General features: G+C 44.0%; 1 protein-coding gene across 2 annotated transcripts in view; it reads left to right on the top strand.

Annotated features, from left to right (window-relative positions):
• Window positions 1-25,469, top strand: part of LDLRAD4 (low density lipoprotein receptor class A domain containing 4) — a 439,588-nt gene that overhangs the window by 158,328 nt on the left and 255,791 nt on the right. For both annotated transcript variants that reach the window (XM_075921018.1, XM_075921020.1), the window contains exon 2: window positions 12,606-13,068. In XM_075921018.1, coding sequence (XP_075777133.1) covers window positions 13,029-13,068 — 40 coding nt within the window. In that variant the 5' untranslated portion in view covers window positions 12,606-13,028. The remainder of the gene's footprint in view (window positions 1-12,605; window positions 13,069-25,469) is intronic.

A 25,469-nucleotide genomic window follows, 5' to 3' on the forward strand; every position in this document is an offset into this window, starting at 1 on the left:
AACCAACCAGGCAGTGGAACTGTTCCTCTGCCTTTAGGGTCCTTGGTCGGGACCTGGAGAGAAGTTAGGCCCAGGTCCCCCTTCCACTCCGCCAGTGTGTTTGGCAGGTAGCGAGGCCTGTCCAGGCCAGTAAGCACAAACCGGGGACTGCGAGACAAAGGTTGTCCGAGCCAAAGACTCATTTGGAAGTCGGGGAGCACTTGGGTGTCGGGCGTAGAGTGCCAATAGGCCCCAATGATGATGTGGGTGTATACTTGAGGGGAGCCTACAGCATAACACTCCCCCAACTCCCTGCCCTGAGCTCTCCCCACCAGGGGATATGACAGCACCTATAAGAAATTTAAGTTAATTTCACTCTTGAAAGAGACCTACAGAATCTCTGTGGAATATGTGTTGAAATGCTGAACTATGTACGTTCTTCAACCACTAGATGGTACTGTGTGTAACATACCTTATTTGAATAAATCATAGACATACCTGGAAGATCTTTAAAGGATTTTATGATTAACACTTCTGGTGTCAGTAAGCAAGCACTGTGACCAGTCAGTATCTGATACAGGAGCATGACTTGGTGTCAGGAGTAAACTTAGAACAGAAACAGAAAGGAAACAGCAATTAAGGTTGTAGAAAGAAAGAACTTCAAAATGACACTTTTTTCAGTGCCCCCAGAGGATGCCAGCTTTCACAAATCTTCCTACAGGACAGACTGGAAGCAGTATTTTTGCAAGATTTCAAATTACAAACAAATGAACTGGAAATAAATATACAGGTAGCTTCCCTAATTTATGGTTTGGGGAAGCAGGCAGAGTATCTCTCTAAATCTTTTGACATTAATGAAGACAGTCACAAAAATGACTATGAAAGAGTTCTGAATATATTTGATGCATACTTTACACCTCAGAAATATGTGGTTTATGAAAGAGCACGTTTTACCAGAGAATTCAAGAAGGAGGGAAAACACTGAATGTTTTATATGAGTTCAGCATACGTTGGCTAAAAACTGTGATTTAGGGAAAGGAAAATATGACAGAGAGGCTGGTTATTGGTTATCTAGATAAAAGCCTTTCAAAGCAGCTACAATTAAAGAGATTGAACTGTAGCCACAGCTGTGCAGATAGCAACAGAAACAGAATCTAGTTGTCTACATTATCAGCTGGATCAACTGGCAGCAATCAATCCAGTAGGGGTCGATTTATTGACTGCTGATCACTCTCAGCTGATCACTCTCAGCATTCAGAGGATCTCATTTCCTGGTCGTTGTGGACTGTTTTTTTTTTCAAGTATTTGGAAATAATGTACTTAAAAACCATAAGATCTTGCAATGGTGTTGAGATACTGAAGTGCACTTTTTTTGCCCGTCCATATTCCTTTACAACTATGACAGATAACGGACAGCAATTCACTGCAGCAGAATTTAATTTGTTCTCAAGAAAATGTGATTTTGATCATTTTATTAGCAGCCCACATTATCCATAAGTAAATGGAGAGACTGACAGAGCTATACAGACAGCCAAGAAAATTCTATGGACAGAAGATCCATTTGTAAAATGTTCCTCCTTGGGTGCCACCTGGAACTGGACTAACACTGAGTCCCCCCAATCCATCAGCCTGCATGGGATCATTGGGATGGCTTCAGTTCGGAAGTTCTTAACTCACGCACCCACTCTGGGGTTTAAACCCAAAATTGTATTGTCTTGTATTGAGCAGCGTAAGCTGTACAGTGTATGGAAATCATAACTCTCCCCCCCACTTCAATATGTCCCCCTGAGTTATGATTTCCATATACTGGTTTTAGATAAAGCAAAAACAGGTTTATTAGGTAGATTTTAAGTGACCATAAAGGACTGCTAACAAATCAAAGCAAATCTAGTAAATTTTTACCTAGGAAATGAACAAACACAAACTCAGCTTGATATACAAAAGCAGATTTTCACCCTAAGTGATACAAGCAGACTTCAGATTCCTAAGGGGCAAATAGCACTTGTTTACAGCTTGGAATCCCCATTGTTCTATTCACAAGCTAGAAATCCCTTTAGCCTGGTCCCAGCACTTCCCCCAGTTCAATCTTTGTTCCTCAGGCATTTTCAGGAATCTTCTTGGGGTGGAGTGTCAGTGAAAAACCCAGATGATGTTACTACCCTGTCTTACATAGCTTTTTGCATATGGCAGGAACCTTTTGTTTCAAAGCATGTTTCCCATGCCAGTCAATGAAAAAATACTGATATGCCATGACGGTGTTCAGTACTAAGTGACCTGGTCACATGTCCCACTATTAGGAGACTGTCAGTAGCATCCTCAGGAAGGCCCTGCTGGTGAGAGAGAAGCTTTTCCTAAGGCCTGTTGTTTCTCTTAGTTGCTCATTAACCCGAATGGGCCCTTCCCAGCCAGTCATCTAGATTGAGATCATTTTGTCTAGAGCGCATTGCCCAGGAATAGCTACACATAAAATAGATATGTAGTCAGTATTACATAACTTCAAATACACAAATGATGCATGCATATAAATAGGATCATCACATTCCGTAAATCATAACCTTTCCAATGCCATCTGACATGACTTGCATAAAATTCATCATAACTATGTCATCATTAAAAATAATATCACTGTGAAGAATGCGGCTTACGGTGTCCCACCATTCCTTGCTCTTTTGGGTTACGGGTCAACACCACTAGTAGCTGTTGTGTATAGTCCAGCACAGCTCCTTATGGGAAAACAGTTCCAAAATACTATTCCAGCTTCGGAAAAGAATCCATTTACAAAGTGGTCAGACATGAAAAGAGCAGCCAGATGGGATAAAAAGTTTATGGACATCTTTTAGAACAGACATCGCTCTGAGAGAAATGTGAGATCTAGAACCTGGTGTGGATGTTCAAGTCAAACTAGAAAAGAAAAGAATGGACATCTCCTGTTGTAAAGAAAAAGAATTCTAAATGTTACTGAGACTGATTGTGTAGTGTTCAAGAGAAACTATTGGCATCTACTTTTAGTTTCTCTGAAAGAACAATCAATAGAGCAAACCCTACAAGATAACTCAAAGGTTCCAAACCAACTACAATCATCTATTGCAACTAATGGGCTACCAGAGGATCAAGTTGTTACATGTTCAGGTTGTGTAATTAGAAAGCCAGTATGATTCAGAGATGTTGAACAGATTTGTACTGAACTTTGAAGACAGTGTGATAGGTAGGACTGTAGAGTTAAAAGGAGAGATGGAATGGAATGCTAAACTATGGGTATGTCTACACTAGCTCGTTAGTTCAAGCTAGGTAGGCAAAGGAGGTCAACCAGAGTTGCAAACGAAGCCCAGGATTTAAATATTCCAGGCTTCATTTGCATGTTCCCGGGTGTCGCCATTTTTAAATCCCCCTTAGTCCGAACTAACTGCCTGCGGCTAGACGCGGCAGTTAAACGTTAATTCGCACTAACTCCTTAGTTTGAATTAACTGTTACTCCTCGTGGGCAGTTAGTTCAGACTAAGGGGGATTTAAAAATGGCGGCACCCGGGAACATGCAAATGAAGCCCGGGATATTTAAATCCCGGGCTTCATTTGCAACTCCGGTTGCCCTCATTTGCCTACCTATCTCGAACTAACGAGCTAGTGTAGGCATATACCCTATTATACTCTTCAGCTACTAGGTGGCACTTTGTGTGTAAAATAACTTTTTAAAACCTCAGACTCACCTGGCAGAGCATTAAAGAACCTCAAGATGAACAGACCTGGTGGGTATAAGATCACTTTATGACTAACCCATATTTAGTACTGGCTGGTGCTGCACCATGTCTGGTTACAGTATTAAAAAAAGGTTGTTTGGAGATATTTGGTACATCCTGATTTTTCTTTTAAGTTATTTTGTTTTGCAAAATTATTAAACTTGAGAGTTCATCAAAAAGCACTGGGTACAGACTGAAAAGAATTAAAATGAAATCCCTAGATAGGCAGTAAGGGCGAGATTCTACCATGGTTGTTCACACCGAATGGTAATTTACTCCTACAAAAAAGTCAAACTATTAACAGAATAAGGTTCAGTTCAGTGGTGTACCAAGGAGGGCAGTTGCCCCTGGGTGCCACGCTAGGCGAGCGCCAATTTAGCTGCCAAAAGTTATGTTGCTGAGTTTGCTCCAGATGCTGGGCCCCCAAGTCTCTTCCACCTTCCACCCACTGGGTGGCGGCTGCCCGCAGGGGGCTCATTAGGTAGTACGCTGCAGACTGAAGAGGGGCCGAAGGGGGGTGGGAAGCGGGAAGCGCAAGCCAGGGCAGAACAGCTCTGTCGATTTCTGCCGCACCCTCCTCCTCTTCCCACTTACATCCTGGCTCCTGGGACCTTGCGCGCACACACCATGCAACCAGCCGTCTCTGGTTCAGACGGCTCTGCGTCCCCTTTAAAAAGCAGCATGTGCCAGGGGGGCTTGGCCTGTACTGGGGGAGAGAAGTTGCAGAGGAGACTCCGGGGACGGAACCTAGACACCGATACTCCACCCCTTCCACCATCCCCCACACGGGAGGGCTGCGAGGTGTCACTGCGAGCGTGACAGACACTGGGAGTGCACTGCTGCAGGTTGTGGTGGAAAGGACTGGGGGAGGAGCAAAAGTGAAATTAGCGACTGCAAAATGCTCCTGCAACAAATGATTGGGGGGGGGGACACTCAAATCTTGCCTTTGCCACCGGGCACATATACCCTGGCTATGCTTTTGGTTCAATTCTTCAATGAATGCAGTTGAGATGTTTACACCCATAGTCCACAGCCTTAGTTCTGGCAACATGGCTCTGTTATTGAGCCTCCTTCACTAGAAGAGCTAATTAAAAAGACCATGCTATCAATGGTGTGATGCAGGTTAATACAGCTGGGATGTTTCCTTCTCTCCCTTGTGTTTCTTATAACTAGATTTGTCTACTAGAATAGGACTCAGTCATATCCACTGGTCCCTTGCTGTCTGTACATTTTCATATTTCAGGTTAGCAAAGGAGAAGATAGCCTTCCCCTTTCCCTCATGTTTTGGTCCTTCATTGTTTTATCAGTAAGTCACACTTCCTTCCACCTTCCTTAGCTATTAGGTTAGTGACACAGAGGTCAGTGATTTTATTAGAAAACACTCCACAAAATCTGAGGAGTATTTATTAAAGTCAGTCAGACCTCTGTTGAACTTGACACTTAAGCTATGTCTACACAGCCACATTATTTCGGAATATCTGATATTATTCCTAAATAACATAGTCCACGTCTACACACAAGCTGTTATTTTGACATAATGTCGACCTGGAGGACTGTATTCTGACTCCTGTAACCCTCATTGTACAAGGAGTAAGGGAATTCGGGGAAAGAGTGTTCTATCTCTAAATAACTGCTGTGTAGACCAGTGGTCCCCAACCTTTTTGTGGCCAATAGCACATTCATGCGCTGCGCGGGGCTCCTTTGCCGGGTGGGGGCGGGGCCACGCATTCGCCGCGCTCTCAGGGGCGGCGCTGCGCTCCCAGGGCCTGGGGTGCAAGAATGGTGCCCACGGGCAGTGTGTTGGGGACCACGGATGTAGACAGTGCCAAAAGTTGAAATAAGCTATTTTGACTTAAGCTACGCAATTAGCGTAGCTCAAATTGCATAGCTTATTTTGAGTTTAGCCTTGCTGTGTAGACATGCCCTTAATTAAATTGTGTGATAAAACATATTATGCCCACAGTAAATATAGAGTCATCAAATGTCTAATTGCACAAAACCAAACATCTTTGCCCGGCTTCCTGCGGTTCTCTGAGGGACATGTCACCACTTTTAGGAGCCATGTGGAGCAACATAGTGAGCCTGCTAGTGCCAAAACCACTAACTGGACTTTTAATGGCCTAGTCTCAGGGTCCCTTTTTGACTAGACATTCCAGTCCAAAACTGAACACCTGGCAATCCTAAGTAAATATGCATGTGCATTATGATTGATAGTAGGTAAATGACCATATAATACAAAGATACTCTATTGCCGAATGAAGGAGCTAATGCTTTTGTGTGTGAATATCATCGCTTTCTTCTAACCTATGAACACAACAAGCCACACAAACCAGAGACAGGGTTGTTGGTTATCCTTAAATTTATGCAGATGTTTGGAGATGCAACTGAGAACAGACTTTAATCCCTTTCTCTATATTATCACTTTACATAAATAAATATGTTACGCACTAAGATGTCCTCTAACCAGAAGAAGCACTAGTCTCTTTGTTTTTGGTATATTAGGTGTTTCTGAATTAGGACAGAATACTCTGTTCTGATTATGTTTGGATATTGCTTTCACTGCTCCACTCAACTACTATATTTGTGCTTTGTGAGTGTGGAATTGTTTTGTTGCCAAATATTGTTTTTGAGATGCAGAGAGGTAAAGGGGAGGGTATATGGCGGTTGACAGCAGGAATGACTTAATGTGGAAGAATCTGTGGGCATGGTAGAACAATATGGTTGATCTGTAATTAAATAAAACGAGTGATACCAGGGTGACTTTAAGAACACTAGAAGAAAAAGTCACTTGGCATTTACAGTAGGATTGGTTAATCTGAGAGCAAAATTAAGATCAGTAGCAAAACACCACAGGATTTGATCTAATTTTAAAAGTGAGCAGTAATTTTGTGTGCCTTGATTTTTGAGTGCCCAACATAAAGTGCCTTAAAGAAGCCTGATTTTCAGAAGTGCCGAATACCTGTCCTATCAGAATGACACTTGTAAAGATATCTCAATTTGAGCACTTAACTAATAGTAATTTATGTATAGGGGGACCATATATCTCTATGCTGAATACGGGACACCTAGTAAAATTACTCATATTCAAGTGATTTCAGTGGCAATCAATCAGAATTGTGCAGCACAAACGTTCAAATAAACATCAAATTGACTGGGCCCCTGTTAAAAAGAAATATTGCATAGCTGGAGGCTTTTTATTTACCTTCTTTAAGGTTTGTGTGGGGGAGAGGCGACACACACTTCCACACACCTCTCTCACATGGGGCTGGGGGTGACTGACCAACCTAACCCAACCCTCTCTGCCCAGTCCTCTCTATATTCCATACCTGGGTGGGCCCCCAGGTCAGACCTGCCTCTCCTGGTACCTGGTGCTACATCTTCTCAAAGCAACATGTGGGGTGACACCCAGGGTCACAGCCTTGCCAAATTTCTGTTGGGTCAGCCTTTTGGCACTGTGTGCGAGGGAACGGATGGGAGCTGCTTCCAGCTAAAGGGGTAGGGCTGGGAATAGGGATAATATGGCCTGTGTTTTTTCCACAAGTCATCTCTTATCCCTGCTCCCCTCACTCCGCTGTGGCTACAAGCAGCTCGTGCCTTCCTGCCTGCACAGTATACAAAAGCAGCTAGCATCTCCAAGTTGCTGTTGGCCACCAACTTAACCCATCCACCTATTGTCCCCTGACATCATCATGGGCACTCCCCGGGGGCAGGACCTAGGGTAGAGGCAGTGTGTGCGAAGTACCTCAGCCTGGGGACTTGCAGGGTTGGGGCACAAATAGTCTGGAAATAGCTTCTTCTCTGCCACTCCAGTGCCTAGCTGAGGGGTGGAAAAGCTTTTCCATGCCTGCACTGTGTAGGGCTTTGGCTCTTTCTGGCCAGCACTCTGGGCCCGAGGGTCTTGAGCCTTCCTTGGGTGCCAGCCTAGCCAGAAGCAGTAGAGAAAGAAAGAAGCCTGCAAGTTAGCCTGTTGCTGAGATGAATTATATGACAAGCTGTGAGAGGGGGAGCATGTAAAGGGCAGATGGGTGGAAAGCAGAAATGACATGTAACCAGTCACTGCCTGCCTGCACTCACCACCAGGGGAGAGCCTGCTGACCAAGAACTGGCACGCAGCAGGGACTGTGCTGATGGACCAGCAAGGGAAGCGGCCGTCTCCACATACTGCAGCTTTGCATGCTCACTTCCCTTGTCAGCCCCTTCTCTTAGCTGGTGGATGGGCGGGTGGTGAACAAGGATCTGGCCAGCAGTAGGACCCACCAGCACTGATAGGAGGGGAGAGACAGAACATATGGGGCAATCTACCATTTAAAAAAAAAAGTAAGGACACCTTAACTATGCGCTGTCTCTTTAAAAATGGGACATCTGGTCTCTTGTGGCTTTTCCAGATACAGAAAATCCAGGATGATCCTTTAGTAGAGGTTTTATTGATTTCTTGCAATGAAGATTAGTTCTGGATAAAATGGGTATAATATAATTTATTTGCCTTTGTCAGTTGGCAAATATGCCTTATGCAGAAAAGCATAGTTTCCTATGTTACTAACAAGGGTTCTAGGACACCTGAAATGCCCAGTCTATGCCTGGTTTGCTTGTCTAGATAATGTTTTATTTGCACTTCTTTAGTGCACAAACAGAAGATCCTAACTACTAGGCACTGTAAATATATCAAATGAATTCTTTCCTTTGCAGGAACAAACTAGAACTGCATTAACATTATAATGCGTATAAAATACTAGGCAGCCTTTCCCCAGAGTTCCTTGCACTCCTGAACGGCTGCTGCTCAGAAGAGATGCACTTTCACAGCACTGATGGATCCAATTTTCCAGGAAGATGTGAAACTCTATCAGTGTTTCCTCAGTATAGATGGTACCAGAGTCTGCTCATTAAATGATTTAATACATGGTTAAGGCTTTTATGTATGAGCTTTTTTCTTTACTAAGGGGACCAGTTACATAAAATGCTAAGGACCTCTTGAGAGGTGCTGAACACTCTCAATTCCCATCCAAAAGTGGATAGCATGATTGGACCTTGTGTTTAACTACAGCAAGGACAATACCTCATTTCCCTTATGTTTTTGACTTCATCATTGCCTGACCTATTAAACATCAACATTTTGTGTATTACAGCTGACATACAGTGTTCTCATCTGCATCCTGGAGGCATTGCCTAGCATGTGCATCTTGTTGTTCCTTTGCAATCAGATCAAGTCATTCAACAGAAGTTAAATGACTTCCTTGTCTGATTCTTCAAGCTAATCTCCCTATTTGCAGAGTCCCACGGGGAGTTAGTCACATAATTCCCATTAAAGTTCTTGGTAGTGTTGAGTAAGTGTGGCTGTGTAGTAGGGATGTAATAGTGTAGTCAATAAGCAAAACCGTATAGGTTAATGCTATAGACTACACTAATTTCTCCCTTCTTCCCCCCACCTGCCCTTGCCAGTACATTTTTTAGCAGGCTGGTCAGCTGCCTGGCTCAGTCCTTGCTTGTGATGGGTCTGGGATCTACCTTCACTGCAGCTCTGCATTTAAAGTGTATTAGCAGCTCTGCATTTAAAGTATATTAGCAGCCAGCCAGGCAAGCAGCCCGGCTCAGTTCTGGCTTATGTAGAGTCCGGAAGCTCAGACCCAACCTATATAGGGGCTACTGCCACCCTTTGCTGCTGTCTCTGTATCAGAGGCAGCAGCACAGGGTGACAGGCAGCTGGTCCATGAGGGGAGCTGGTTTTTAAATTGGCTTCCCTTGTGGACCAGCTCCTACCTGGCAGCCCGCACTGCTGCCTCTGATACAGAGGCAGCAGCACAGAGCAGCAGAGGGCTCCTCGGGGTGGGGACGGAGCGCACTGGCGCTGGCCCCACCCTGGGACTATAGAATAGTCGACTAAGAATTTATCAGGTTACTCGACTATTTAACTATTTAACATCCCTACTGTGTAGCTCTCAAGATTTTTAATTTGAATTGAGGACACAATCTGTGTCTGTAGGTACCTGTGGTTAGTTCCTAGAAAAGCATTGAGCTCAAATGTGTTGCTTTTTTAAAAAAGAACTGAAAGAAAATTTTACTTAGGCTCAGAAGCTGACTCATCTCTATGAACATGCTATGTGTGTGTATACGTGTGTAAAAATGCACGAGAGAAATTCTTATCAGCACAAATATTGTATGGCCATGTATGTTTGGAAACATTGGCTTGTTGTAACTAGTTCTGTGGGAGGGGGTTTCTTCCAGCTGTGAACTTTCTCCCTTGTTCACCCAAAGGGCGTTATCTCATGTTTTGATTATCTGGCAGAAGACCACCCCTGCCTGGGTCTCCCAGGAGGTTTATGGTTGACATAACTACCATCTGCTACAAGAAGGAAGCACTGCCAACTTGCCTCTCCTATAAAAGATGTGTCAGTGGAGAGAGAACAAATGGCTTAAGAACTTGTTTTATAGTAAAGGGCTAGGTTGTAATGCAGAAATGGGGCTGAGAGGGTAGAAATTGGGAAGCGTCTGAGGTAAGGTACTTGGAAAGGTCATCCTTTTTGTAATTTTCTTGGGTCAATAAGTACACTTTTTTCGTGTGGGTATTGGAATTAGCGATGAACTAATTGGCTGAAATATTTAACTGCTGAGATAGCCCTAGCTAAAGTTACACATTGTTCAGGTTATTTTTGTGCCGCTGCTTTTGTTGAGATGAAGGGAGACAGAGAAGGTACTTTCTGTAGGAACTAGGAATGTAAAACGTTGTTTAAAAATGTAACCGTGTAGCTATTTAAAAATCCTAGTGGTTACACGTGCTGCAGGGTCTGCAGTGTGACGCTTATGTAACGGCTTTATACTGCAGAGCCCACAAAGAAGTTGGCTTCCTGGGAGCGGGGCCAGCAAGGGCTGCCAGCCAGCTGCCAGGGGGGCTCTGCTTCTGGAGAGCCAGCATGTAACCTGTGGCGAAGGTGGGGGGAAGCTGGGCTGGGCCACCACAGGCACAGGCTGCTCTGGCCAGCCAGCAGGAACAGCGCCTGCCTGTGTGGGCCCCTCCAGGCTGGAGCAGCCTACTGCCTGGGGTGGGCGAGGAGCTGCTCCAACCCTTACCAGCTAACTGGACTCCTGATGGTTTTTTTTACAACATTGCTTATTTCACAGTTGGCTTCTTGGACTCATCAGCTTCAACCAAAAGAAAGCAACTGTGAAATGACTTTCATCCAAGCAATTGTTCTAAAAAGAACAGCATGTTGGCCCTGTGAAGAGCTCCTGTAGCAATACAGTGAGGATTGGAATTTGGGTTGCATCTTGGCCTTTTATTTGCCAAACTGGAAATGTCTTAAAATGCCATAGATTCATTTTCTTGATGGGGCAGGAAAGAGGATGCTTCGGTTGCTACTCTGGCAACTTGTCCTCTTCCTTGCCTAGACCCATCTTCCCACCCCGGCCAACCCCAAAAGAGCATGACTGAATCTGGAGGGAGCTAATTTTCTTGTCTAGAATGACAGATCACCTCATTGTAGGGCTTTTTGAAAGAAAGGGTGGAAATTGGTGATTTTAGAGAAGCCTGCATTCTGAACAAACTTAATGACATCCAAAAGGATCTCAAGTGTATGGGTTTACATAGGCCCACTATATACATTAGGAACCATATCACTGATATAATTCAGTAGGGTGGAAAGCAGCAGCTGTTGAACAGTGCACAGCAGTACTGCACAACAGTTTAGGATATGTAGGGAAGTGTTTGAAAGTGTGTGTTGGTTTCACTTCTTGTTCCAGGAAGAACTACTGATGATTGGCTCTGACTAACAATTGTACAGTATGAAAATATTATTACAGGGTTTAAACCCACTCACTAGTTTACCTACTGCTGCCACTTTTCTCTGTCAGTTCCACTTTTTGTTAAACTGGTCTGTTTTCCAAACACTGGCAGAAGAGAAGACAATAGAAAGGGATAAAGGATGATGAGTTGATAAATGTATCATGAGACTCTAAACTGACTCTATTCTGTGCAGTGTGTTGAGCAGTGCATATATTTTCCATATACACTAGAGACGTTAACCAGTGATCCTCATCCTTAATGGGTAAGGCTTACCCCACTTACCTGGTCTGGTGGCAGGCAAGATGTCAGAGCCCCAGCACTGCCAGTCACTCTTTTGGTGGTATAGCTGCCCCTAGTGGTCACTCTGCAGTATAACTCTCCCCTGCAGGCTTGCTGCCACCAGTGGCCACTGAGAGTATTGTGTCCTTCCAAACAGCCCCTCCCATTCCGTCTTACGAACAACAGTCCCATTGTCAGCAGTTCCAGTTTTCCTGGCACAACCAAACCCTGGCTCTGCTTGGCGGCTCCCCAGAAACCTCACACCACTCCTTGGGGCCCTGGATCCTGGTTGAGTGCCACCGCTTTATAGCCTGTTTTTTAACTTTGCTAAGCCTTCTGTGCTGCAACTGAGATTTTGAATAGGATAATTAACTGCAAAGGGGGTTTTAACCATGGAAAACAATAGTTAGAAGCTCACACACAGGTTCACGGTCTGCAGTACTCCACATCTTGTTCCAGTAAAGAAAGGAAGCAGCTTTATAAAGTGTGAATAGATGAGATGTGAGAGCCTTTCGTGTTTTTCTTTTTCCTTTTAACAGCAGTTTTGTTATTGTACTGCTGCCCCATCTCTGCTAAATATGGCTTTTGAAATGTAAATCCTATCATGTCCTCAGTGACACCCTCAGCACTGTTTCTCTTTGCACTTCAAAGAGCTGTGTGGTCACACTTTGCATCTCAGCAAAATAATAATATTTGCCTTCTAAAGATTTCCTTTAATGTGTACAATCAATCCCTAATAATGTATTTTGGATTTGTTTTTTTTGCTTCCCAGAGTCTATTAATTTTAATGTTGCTACAGGTCATCAGGAAACATAATCTCTTCTTTTTTAATTTCACAGTGAATGTGTCTAAGGGGAGAGAGACGCACAAGAGAGATAAAACAATTGAACATCACAAGTGGCTCAATCCTGAAAAAATGATGCTGGATGAACAGTGGATTAGAACTAAATCTTAAAAGGGAAATAATATCTTAGTGTAACAATTGTCTTCACTTTCAAATTCATCATGGCCAAAATCCTCTGGCTGGACGGCTGAAGTGATTGTCGCACGTTTGCTGTCTGCGCTCAGTGCATATCCCTTGTGCCTACGGCTCAAAGAACCTGGGAGCAGGTGGGAATTGGATGATGCCAAATGCTGGAATGGGGAGAGAAATGGACTGTGACAAGCTAAGATGGAAGTGACTTGACAGCTTCAAGCCCAGCAGTTGCCTCTAGTAAAGGACAGGTTAAGATTGGAATCACAAGCTTCGCTGGGAGAGCAGTATGCAGGAAGCTGGTTTTCAGGCCACAAATGCTTTCACGGGTAAGGACCTTTGTCACTATCATTAAACTAATAATTTCTGGGCAGTTTTCTGTTGTTTGGGAAAATAGGTGGCATACCTATTTATCAGTAGACAGCACATGTAGTGTCTGTCCTTTGTGAACATTACATTCACAGGAACAAATAATTCAACTTCTACAAGTAACAGAGCCTAACTCAGCTTTTGGATGAGTTATTTCAAGTTCTCTGAAATTGATGGCTACATGCCTTTGGAAGGGAGCTCCCAAACTTTGGCTTCAAGTGTTTGACTGACAACTTGCCTTTGGTAGGAGACACCACCTAAATTGTATAAAATGTAGCAGATTGCAACTACTCTTATTTTTAATGTGGAACGAGACCTGGATAGACTACGGGTCACAACATACAGTGTCCTGTCTTGTCTCAAGCAGAGATGCAGCATATTGAATTCTGTGGTCTCTGTAGGCTGTATCTCTGTACACAAGTGGTGACCACGAGCTGAATTTGCCGTGCTGGTTCACCTTTATTTGCCTGTAGGTGTGTTGGAAACTACATAAGAAAGCAAATAAGGCTGTACTTTCTGCTCAAGAATTCTTCTAGTGAAAATTCTATTAGTGATTGAATTCTAATCTTTCCATGTGTCTCTTGATTTCTGTGGAGGGAGCAGGGCAGTAGAACTTGTTGCTTTGTTCCCAAGCCAATGGCCAACTAAGAACCAGTAGAAACTGTCTGAAAATGCTACTGGAATTTGTCTCTTTAGAAGAATATAGGTAATGATCTAGTAACACAGCACAAATTAAGTAGAGGTTGTGTTACCTGAATTTTTTCATTTTTAAATCAGGAGACGAATTAATGGATTTTTTATTTTAAACTACATATACCCAGCAAAGAATAATGTCACTGTTTCAGAGCTACTTTCAGCAATGGACTGGGCTGGTAGCTGTCGACAGGATAGAACAGCAATTCCAGGAACAGAATCCCAATTTCATTTTCAGGTGGCAGCTTCCTCAGCACACACATATTTGATGCTCTTTTTGCCATAATTTGAAAGTAACTCTAAATCCAATGATTTTTATATTGAAGAAATATAACTAGTGAATTAGGGCTTATAGCAGGGATGGGCAATCATTTTAGCCAGGGGGCCACTTCAGAAATTTTTGAAGTGGCCCTGGGCCACCTGAAAGGGGCGGGGCCTTGGGTGGAAGGGTGGAACCTTGGGAAGAAGAAGTGGGACGAGGACACTTCTTGCTTCCCCACCCACAGACCCTGATTGGCCTGGGGGTGGGGGGAGTGCATGAAGTCTTTGTTCCCACCCCACCCCCCAGAGAGAACCGCCAGCTATTCAGAACAGCATGCGGTTTCCTGTAGGTGCCTGCACCCCTGGCGGTGGGATGAGACTTCACGTGCTCCCCTCCACCCCCAGGTTAATCACGGCCTGAGGGTGGGAGGAAGAGGGTAGAGTCTCTTCCCTCCCTTCCCCCATCCTGCAAGGGGTGCGCAGCATTTAGAGTCAACCGCCAGGGAGTAAGAGACTTTGCATGCTATCTCCACCCCCAAGCCAATCAGGGTCTGGGGCTGGAGGGTGTGTGAAGTCTTCTCTCCCACCAGTGTCGCTTGGCGCTTAGAGTCATTCCTGGCGGTTGACTCTAAGCGCCGCGCACCACTGGCGGGGGAGGAGACGCACTCCCTTCCGCCCCCTCGTCCTCAGGCCCTGATTGGCTTGGGGGTAGGGGAGCGGCAGGATGTCCACAGGCTGGATAAACCCACTTGGCAGGCCTGATCCAGCCCACGGAGGTCGTTTTGCCCACCCCTGGGTTATAACTTGCTGTAAATGAGGTTATGTTGTCATGTAGAGGGTGTGCAGTATTCACTCTGTCTTATAAGGGATTACCCCTTCTTTCTCAAACTAAAACATTATACTCTCAGGGAGTTACCTTTGCATAAAGACATTAGGGGACCGTTCCATAGTGAAGAGTTACAAAGTGGGCTGTGCCCACAAAAGCTCATGATACCATCTACATGTTTTGTTAGTCTTTAAAGTGCTACCAAACTATTTGTTCTTTTTAAGTTTTTCCTGTTACAGACTAACTCGGCTACCCCTCTGAAGCTTTTAAAACGTTGAAATAAGTTTATAGGCATATATACACAAACCATACGTTCAAGTGACATGTAAAGGAACCAGACTGAAAACTAATCCCTTTATGTAATGACCAGGAGAAAAATATGTTTTCTTGAATCTTGTTTCAAATTACTGTCTGCATTTGCTTTCTTGAGAGTATTTGTCTCTTCTTTGAGTGCTTGCTCATCTCAGTTCCATGCTAGCTGTGTGCACGCCCACATTCACAGTCATCAGAACTTTTTGCCTTCGTGATATCATATGCTAATATGTTGGGGGCCACTGACCCTACACTCTCTCAGTTCCTTCTTACTGCTCAGGATGTTTGATTGGAGTGCCTGTCTTGCACTGCATGAGTGTTAGTAGTTCTTCATAGTCCATTGTCTATCTTCTTTCTATATAATATGCAGGTGCTTAGCCATTAAGTGAAGTGTTAGGTTAGTTTGGTAGATACAGTCCCATCTGGAATTTCACCCCAGAGCAGCAGGCCCTGTTTTCTTGGCTTCAAACCATGCCCGGTGCCTATTAATGACCCTCCCCAAACAGCTTTTTGAGGTGCTTGGAGGAATCCCATAGAAAGGACAAGTGTAGAATCTATAAAATCTTTTGCCTTAGAACCTAAAAGGAGCAACATATCTGCTTCAGGGCCTTCCTCAAGGAGGCTGCGCTTAGTCCTGCATCAGAGTCCTCCCACTTGGACCCCACACCTAGCACTTGGGCATTGGTGCAGGGCATTGGGCATTTCCTCCACTAAGAAGCAGCAAAGGACGAAGAGGCCCCCTACTCCCTGTCACCAGAGGGGAAAGGGGCTTTAGGCAATGTGCCTATGTCAGGCTAGGTGCCTGCTCCAGGTCTTCATGGAGTACCGCTGCAGGGCTTCAGACCCCCTCCCCCAGCCAAAGATCTGCTTCCAATTCTTGGATGTAGCGGGGGACCCCAGCTTCTCCTAGAGCCCCTGTTGCCCAAAGAGCCCTCAGTGGCTAAAGAACAAGCATGCCAACTGGCCCCGCAAATGCTGTACCAGTTCCAGACCCAGCTAAGAGGTGCCCAACAGCCAAGGTCAAGCTGGTCCTAGAACCTCCCCATGGGGCAGTGGAGCATGCTTGTTCCCTGCACCGCAGACGTAGATCCCCATTTCTGTGGCCTAGGAACCCGGCACTGCACCCTCAGTCTCTGGGCAGAAGGCTCAGGTCCCTGGAGTGGAAGCATTGATCCCTGTCCTCCCAATGAGCTTCCCACCAAAGATCACTGCAGCACAAGTCACCTTCGCCTAGACAGTCTCCCAGACGTTGGTCCTGACCAGGGCGGGATTGCTCCCTATTGTGGCACTGATTTCCACCTCCCTGGCACTGCTCATTAGGCAGGCACCGATTCTTGGCCTCATCTCACTGGTCAGAATCATTTGGCAGATTCAGGCCTCTACAGGTCACCAGAAAGGCAACTGCCTAGACTGGACCCGGACTTCAGCCCTCGCTTTGGAGATTCGCTGCCAACCCATGACACTGGTATTGCATTTGCAGCAGCTACAGTGCCTTTCTCGGTGGCTGTACTGGAACCCATCAGGCGTGCCTGTAATACTCCCACCTTACTGCCTTGGACAAACCATCAATAGCATTTCTGACACCAAAGTCAGAACACGATATTGAATCCAAATGCAGGGGCAGTGCAGCTTGTTCCAACAGCTAAGAAGTTATCCCAAGAGAGGGAAGAGGGACCTGTCTTGCCCCTGGCTGGGCATTTGTCATTTCCAGATGAAGTGGTGGCATGTCTCTTCTAGACAGGCAGTCCCCTAACAACTTCAAGGAACATCAGACCCTCCTTAAAAGGGTGACTGCCAATTTTAAGTTAAGAATTGAGGAGTTTGCAGAGGAGTCCGGTGAGCTCTTTAACATTATACTCTCCTCCACCAACCCAGGGTTGTGCTGCCCATCCAGCTTGCAATTTTGCGTGTCTAGTCCCCAGCCCACGTTAAGCAGATACTGTTTTAATCTAAAAAACTCCTTAGTCAATTCAAGAGGCCCTCTCACAGAACCAGCCCAGCAGTTTGCTCCTTTAGTGAAAGAAGGCACTGTAGTGGCGAGAATGGCTTTGCAGATGGCGTGAGAAGCCATGGACTCAGCGGCCAGGGTAGTCATCTCAGCCATGACCATGAAGTGCAGCTCCTGGTTGCAGTCGTCTAGGTTATCCCAGGAGATGCCTTCAGGACCTCCTGTTTGAGGGAGAATGGCTTGTCTCCGAGCTCATGGACACAAAGCTCTATAACCTTAAAGAGTGCCATGCCATCCTCCACTCTTTGGCTTTCATACCCTTCAGCATGCCAGGAAACCATTCCATCCTCTGCCTCCCCAGTCTAGGACCTGGGGGCAACCCCAGCTGAGCACCTGCAGGAGAAAGACAAGGTGTCTTAGTGGAAACACCCATCATCTTCCTGTTCATCTGCTCAGCCTGGTCATTGAAGGAGCCAAAGAAAGTAGAAGCAGGCATTTTTTGAGCCCCAGTCACTTCCCAGGATCCACCCTTCCTCACTTTCCTGAATTGCCTGCGTCTGTTCTAGTTAGACTGGTCACGACTGACCTTGAACCATTGGGTATTTAATGTAATATCTTCAGTATCTGCTCAAAGAATTTCTTCTTGGGTCACTGCCTGCGTTTGCTGTTGCTACAATCAGGCAAAAGAGCTCCTATGATAATCATAACTGCGGCAAATCTCTTCAGACGCTTTCCTAGCTCAAGAGCCTATGCAGGAATGTACTCTGAGCCCACCTCCAAGGATACTGCTTGTGAGTCACCTAGAGTAGAATCGGCATGAGCAAGCACTGAAAGAGGAAAAAATGGTTACCTACCTTTTCATAATTGTTCTTCTTCGAGATGTGTTCCTCTTCTACATGCCATTACTGCCTTCCTATCTCTCTGGAGTTGCCAGCAAGAAGGAAATGAGAGGGTGTAGGGTTGGCAGTACCTAATATACCAGTACTTGAGTGCAGCACTTAAGGGAGTGACACAGCCAACCTCATGGATACCATTAAGGGAAAAATCTCCGACTGTGCAAATGAGCACGTACATGCCTTGAATAGAAGGGACATGAGCAACACATCTCAAAGAACAACAATCACTTAAAGATTTTTTCCTCTTTTTTTTTCAATACAATAATCTAGATATATATAATGTCATTCAGTGGACAGCTTGTGAGTTAATTGCATGGTAGGTGAGTGTTCCATAGAGAAATTCCCAGGCGTGCATTTTAATACATTTTTGTTTTAATTTAACAGTCGCAATCAAAATGTAATGATAGCTATGTACTTTTGCTCCCACAACCAACATTTACTTCAATTACAGGAGTGGTGGTTTGGTTACACAACAAAGTAATGAAATGATATCCCACAGTTAATGTAGTCTGCAGTGAGGGGGAGGGTGTGAGCACATGAGAGAGGGTGTTATTTGCCTCATTAACATTTATATGTACAATAAAAAAGCTTTGAAATCTGTCAGTGTTGATCGTAGTAATACCAAATGATAGTAACTATAGCTACAAGGAGACTAATCACTTTCATTTTACAACTGAATTTAGTGTTGGTAAAAGGAACCTTAGAAGACAGTATACTTCTGTTTATTCATTTTGGTACGTGATAGCACACCAACAGGTTATAACTCTGAATCTGGAAGGTCTGTTGTTAAGTCTGAGAGGGTAGTTTGGCCCAGGCTTCATGTTCATTTTGTTAAGACAGATGTCAAGGCTGCCAGGCTGTAACTTATTTATTTGTTTGGCGATCTGATCATTTGTCCCCAAGAAACGGACGGAAATCATTAAATCATTTTACATGTATCACCCAATAGCATCTGACAGTAACAACTTTCTGTCTGAAATGACTATATACAGATCGGAATGGGTGCCTCAGAGGTGAAAGGCTCAGACTCCCATTACCAATTCCTTGAGTTACCTACTCCATCAACAGAGAGTAGTCCTCGTGTAAATCTGCAGCCCACTCTCCATAACCATTGTTCTATCTACCACTCAATAATAACAACTGAAAAGGAACAGAGTCAGTTTACTATAGGTTCACAGTATTAACAATATTTTTGCTAATACTTTAGTTGAGCAGTGTTTAGTTGTGACCAGTTCTCCCCACTCTACAGCAGAAGCACCATGGTCACATACTAAATACATTTGTAATGATACCATGGCAATTAAACTTGGGACAAAGGGAGAACCATTTATCCAATTACTTCTTAAATTTGGAATCTGAATAAACACGACTTAGACCCAGACGTGACAGACTTTTCCTCATCTCCAAATATTTCTGAGGTGAAAGCTGGAGGTAGCCATCTTTTAAGTCGTTGGTAGGTCTGCATAAAACAATACAAACATCTGCCTGCTTAGGTCAGTCAGACCTCCCTGGATACTCAGGAGTTGCCTGTACCATCTGTGATGGCAAGTTGGGGTTCCTCCAATCCTGCAGCCCCATAGTAGCAAGAACAGATTCCACCAGCCAGTAGAAAAGAGAGGGTTTATTGCTTCTCCAGGATACAGCACAGCATAGATGTGATGTGTCTACAAGAGTCTGGGCCAGGATGCCTCAGCCCCCTTGAGATGGGGTCCCCGGGCCCCTAGATTCCAGCCCCCTTCTTAGTCTGTTTCCTTCATGGTTCCAGCCCAAGACTGCCTCACTCCCAGACCGTGCCCCCAAACCAGGTGTTCGTCTCCGCCTCCCTTCCTTTGTCTCTTCCCTGGAGGAAGAGCCTTGTTATCAGGTGTCTGGGCTAATACACATGTGGGTGAGTCAGTGGAAATCACACATCACAGCTCAGGGGGACACTGGGTTACAGAGCAGACAGCACCTACACTACGACACACCATCGCAATTCTGTAAACTTTATTTTAATTTTGAATTGATTAATAGTTCTGTGGTAAAGCACAATGAGTCCAGCTTCTGTGCAGCTACAGTTTTAAGATTATTAGGGTAGAAATCACTTTTAGAGAAATCACCCTCTAGGACTTCCTGAAGAATGAAAATAGTTGACCACACACATAATCATAAGTAAGATGTTTTGTCTTTATTTTAAGTTTTACTAAGCAGATTACTAGGGTAACGATCACAGGTGTGAGATACTGTAAGAGTCTATTGGATTTCTCAGTGGGTAGTGTTGATAGGAGGATGGCTCAAGCTGGGGTTTGGGATGAGTCGGGACCACTTTGAGACTGTCACCAGATGTGCTGAAACACCACTGAACCTGCTTCCCCTGAAAGCTGGGGCACCTTGTAACCTTGTCTTGCTAAGCACAACTCTCCAGCCAGCTTGAGCTCAGGAGCAGAGCCAGAGCCACACTCCCAAGGCTGCAGAAACAGACCAAAAGCTGTACAGTGTGAGATCTTTTCCCAGCACTCAAGAATAAAATCCCTCTGGGAGCTGAACCCTAGATAAATCTGTTTTACGTTCTATAGAAGGCTATACAGCATAAACTCATGAAATTAGCCCTCTTTTTCAATGTAAAGAGAGAGATGCAAAGGCTCCTTGATCCCCCCCCCCCCCCAGGTAGTACTTATTTACACTGGGATTTATTACTAAGTAGAAGTGATTTTGTTAAGTATAATAAATAGGATTTAAATGGTCCTAAGAGGTAGCATACAGAACAAAGTAGGTAACTGAGCAAAATAAACATACACTTAAGCTAAGCTTAGTACACTAAAGAAACAATCTACATGTAATATCTCACCCTAAATGAAATGAGGGCCTAATAATCTTCTTCATAGGCCAGATACTCTTCCAGTCTGGCCTGGTTCCTTCCCCCAGCTCAGTGTTAGTTGTTTCCAGTAGTAGGGTAGCTGGGGGGAACTGATGACCAGGATTACTTCACTCCCCACCCTTAATTGGGATTTGCATTAGGTGGGAGTCTTTTGTTTCCATTTTTCTCAGTGATGACCTATCATAAGCATATTTTCATAAAGTGTACGGAACGGCCTGTCATAGGATGGTCCTAATGAGATCTTCCAGTGCTATGGCACTTCTTTTATCTTGTGATTTTTGACTATGCCTAACACCTTATGCGTACACCTGGGGGTTCCAGTCGTCCTTTTTCTTATCTGTACTTTCACACCCTATAATTTTTGGAGTGCTCCACTTTCCATAAGTTGTTCTCTTAGGTCACCCACTCATATCTAGTCTCCTTTAGCTTGAGCCCTAATGCAGCTAAGCTGAAATCTTACAGGTCTTAGCCTATAGGACTTGCATTACTGCCTTGTTTTACTTACATACATAATACAGTCATCACTCCTAAATACTTGTTAACCACATACTCCGATAGTCCTATCCTGCTTATATCTATTCATTTTACATTGATTATATATGACATAACACATAAGTTTGCCATAACAATAACACACATTTGTGAATTTTCAAGATCAGTGTGTCACACACAAATTTCTCACTGCCTCTTAATTCTTGAGACATACCAATTATATTTTGTTAATACCCCTTTACCCAAATTGCATGCTGTTATAATTATTGAATATTTGATTTATAGATCATAGAATATAATAGAATCATAGAACGCTAGAACTGCAAGGGACCTCGAGAGGCCATCAAGTCCAGTCCCCTGCTCTCATGGTGGGACCAAGCACCATTCTAGGTCATCCCTGATGAATGTCTGTCCTATCTGCTCTTAAATATCTCCAGAGATGGAGATTCCACAACCTCCCTAGGCAATTTATTCCAGTGATTAACCACCCTGACAATTAGGAAGATTTTCTTAATGTCCAACCTAAACCTCCCTGGCTGCAGTTTAAACCCATTGCTTCTTGTCCTATCCTCAAAGGCCAAGGAGAACAATTTTTCTCCCTTCACCTTGTGACATTCTTTTAGATACTTGAAAACCGCTATCATGTCCCCCCTCAGTCTTCTCCTTTCCAAACTAAACAAGCCCAACTCTTTCAGTCTTCCTTCATAGATCAATTTATCTAGACCTTTAATCGTTCTTGTTGCTCTTCTCTGGACATTCTCCAATTTCTCCACATCTTTCTTGAAATGTGGTGCCCAGAACTGGACACAACACTCCAATTGAGGCCTAATAAGCACAGAGTAGAGTTGAAGAATGACTTCTCGGCTGCGTTTTGACTACATCCCTTTTTCATAAAAGGGACATAAATTAGACGTATCGCAATTGCTAATGAAGCGGGGATTTAAATCTCTCCCGCTTCATTAGCATAAAAATGGCTGCCGCTTTTTTTCCGCGCGGAGCTTTGTTGGAAGAAAATGCCAGTCTAGACACTGATCTTGTGGAAAATAAAGCTTTTTCCGAAAGATCCCTTATCCCTTATTTCATAGAGGGATAAGGGATCTTTCGGAAAAGGCTTTATTTTCCGCAAGATCAGCGTCTAGACTGGCGCTTTCTTCTGACAAAGCTCCGTGCGGAAAAAAAGCGGCAGCCATTTTTATGCTAACGAAGCGGGAGAGATTTAAATCCCCGCTTCATTAGCAATTGCGATACGTCTGATTTGCATCCCTTTTACGAAAAAGGGATGTAGTCTAGACGTAGCCCCTATGTCTTGCTTACAGCACTTCTGTTAATACATCCCAGAATCATGTTTGCTTTTTTTGCAACAGCATCACACTGTTGACTCATATTTAACTTTGTGGACCACTATGACCTCTAGATCCCTTTCTGCAGTACTCCTTCCTAGTCAGTCACTTCCCATTCTGTATGTGTGAAACTGATTGTTCCTTCCTAAGTGGAGTACTTTGTATTTGTCTTTATTAAACTGCATCCTATTTACCTCAGACCATTTTTTGGTTTGTCCAGATCATTTTGAATTTTGACCCTATCCTCCGAAGCAGTTGCAGCCCCTCCCAGCTTCATATAATCTGCAAACTTAATAAGCGTACTCTCTATGCCAATATCTAAATCGTTGATGAAGATCTTGAACAGAACCGTTCCAAAACAGACCCAAGTGGAACCCCACTTGTTACGCCCTTCCAGCAGGATTGTAAACCGTTAATAACTACTCTCTGAGAATGGTTATCCAGGCAGTTATGCACTCACCTCATAGTAGTCCCATCTAAGTTTTATTTGCCTAGTTTATTGATAAGAATATCATGCGAGACCATATCAAATACCTTACTAAAGCCTAGGTATACCATGTCCACTGCTTCTCCCTTATGCACAAGACTTGTTATCCTATCAAATATGTTGAGCTCTGATCATATTCTCTGTGCTATGGTATGCAGAGAAATACATGATCCCTGCCCGAAGAGCCTACACTCTAAATATATTGCACTCAGTAAGATTGAGAAAAATAGAGTGAAATGAAATTAGTTTAAATATGGTCATATATACTTTACAGGCCTATTTCTTAGGCTGAAATATTTTACCGATAAGAAAGTTGCTCATAGAATTATTTAGTAATGACAGTGCCATAGGACAGTGATAATTGTTAAATATAAATATATACACCGTGGAATCTTTTAATCAATTACTGAACAAATATTTTCTTTAGTTAGTCAAGCTGTATTTTCCATATATAAATGGCCAAGCTTTTGATATAGACTGAGAATGTTATTTTCAGTGGACCCCCTTATAGATTTTGGTTTAAACAGCAGAATGTATACTGAATACTTATTTGCCAGAAGCGACCATTGTGATCATTTAGCCTGACTTATATAACACACACCACAGAACTTTCCCAAAATAATTCCTAGGGCATATCTTTTAGAAAAAATATCCAATCATGACTTCAGAATTATCAGCAATGGCGAGAACCCACCATGACCCTTGGTAAATTGTTCCAATGGTTAATTACTTTCACCATTCAAAATCAACACCTGATTTCCATTTTGAATTTGTCTAGCTTCATCTTTCATATTATATTGGGCAAGTCAATACATCAGCGGTGGTTCACCAGGTTTAGCCGCTGGTGGATCGGCACTGTTATATTTACCCGTGCTTCCACAGATACGGGCAGTTGCAGCTCCCGTTGGCTGTGGAGTGCCGTTCCTGGCCAATGGGAGCTGTGGGACGCAGTGTCCCAGTTCGTACCACTTCCTGCATCTCCCATTGGCCAGGACTGGTGGCCAACAGAAGCTGCAATCACTTGTAGCTGCGGAGGCACAGGTAAATATAGAAGCGGTGGCTTGCCAGGGGCTAATCCTGGGGAACCAGGTCCAGCCTGTTAACCATTATTTGCCCAAGTCTGTACTATACCTTTCTCAGCTCCACTGAAGAGCACATTTGATATAGTTCTTGTTTTTATCACAGTTAAAAGGGCAGATTTTCTTGTGCGAGCAAAATGAATGTGGTGTTCTTCAAGGAAAAAGCAGAAAATTAGAAGAGATCCTTTAAAATAAAAATCACTATAAAAGTGCCATTGTAGTTGTAGTTTCCTTCTAATTAAAACATAATTAATCATTTTATAAGGAAAAAATGGGATATGAAAGTCCAGCTGTGTTCTTGCTGGTTCATGCATCATTACTAATGATGATGATTTTGCATTTTGAATGTAGCAATTGTTTTGATAATGCATGAGCCAGAAAAGAAGCCATTGCACATTGGCTCTGAGTGGCTGACAGGAGTAGCAAGCCGTCATAATGAGAAACAAGCAGTTATACTTACTTTTGTCAGTAAAGTAAGCAGAAAATACACAAGAAACAGATCTCTGCCTGCGTGCTAGTTAGTTCATCCTCAGATTCTGGATTTGAACTATAATCAAGATCTTCTGGGTAAGGAATGTGCTCTGCTTCTAAATACCTTCTTTTTAAAATTAATTAGTGTTTCCCAAAAAGTGTGAGAGAAGAAAAAAGTCACTTATGATGTGTTGCCCAAAATCTGAGCTGGAGAGTGCAAGAACAGCACTGCATCTGGGAGACCCTGCCACAACAGTCTTCCTGGGCATGCTCCAGTTGGAGGAAGGACTTAGAGGGTCTCTTCAGCACAGCATGGGGGTGGATGTAGAGAGGCAGACCTTCATTCATTGCTGAAGCGGGATTATGCTGGAAGGCATTCCCAGGGGGATGTGTGCTGCATACACCTGAACCTCCTTACCCTATTGCAACCCAAGGACCAGGTCACCACACACAACCATTAGCCGCTATGCCAAAAGAGGAGGGGCACAGCAGTACGAAGAAACCCAGAGTGTTGTGTGGCTAACTTTCTAATCTCACAGAACCAATCGCCCTCACCTTGCGTCCTGCCTTGAGGCCAGTCCCCACACCTGTTCATTCCATCCCCTCTCCTTCTGTTGCTTGTCCTCCCCCACCCTAACTCATTTTCAATAGGCTGGGGCAGAGGGCTTGTGTGTGGGAGGGGCCGAGAGGTTTAGCTGG

This window comes from Pelodiscus sinensis, chromosome 2 (genome assembly GCF_049634645.1).
Source record: "Pelodiscus sinensis isolate JC-2024 chromosome 2, ASM4963464v1, whole genome shotgun sequence".
NCBI lineage: Eukaryota > Metazoa > Chordata > Testudines > Trionychidae > Pelodiscus > Pelodiscus sinensis.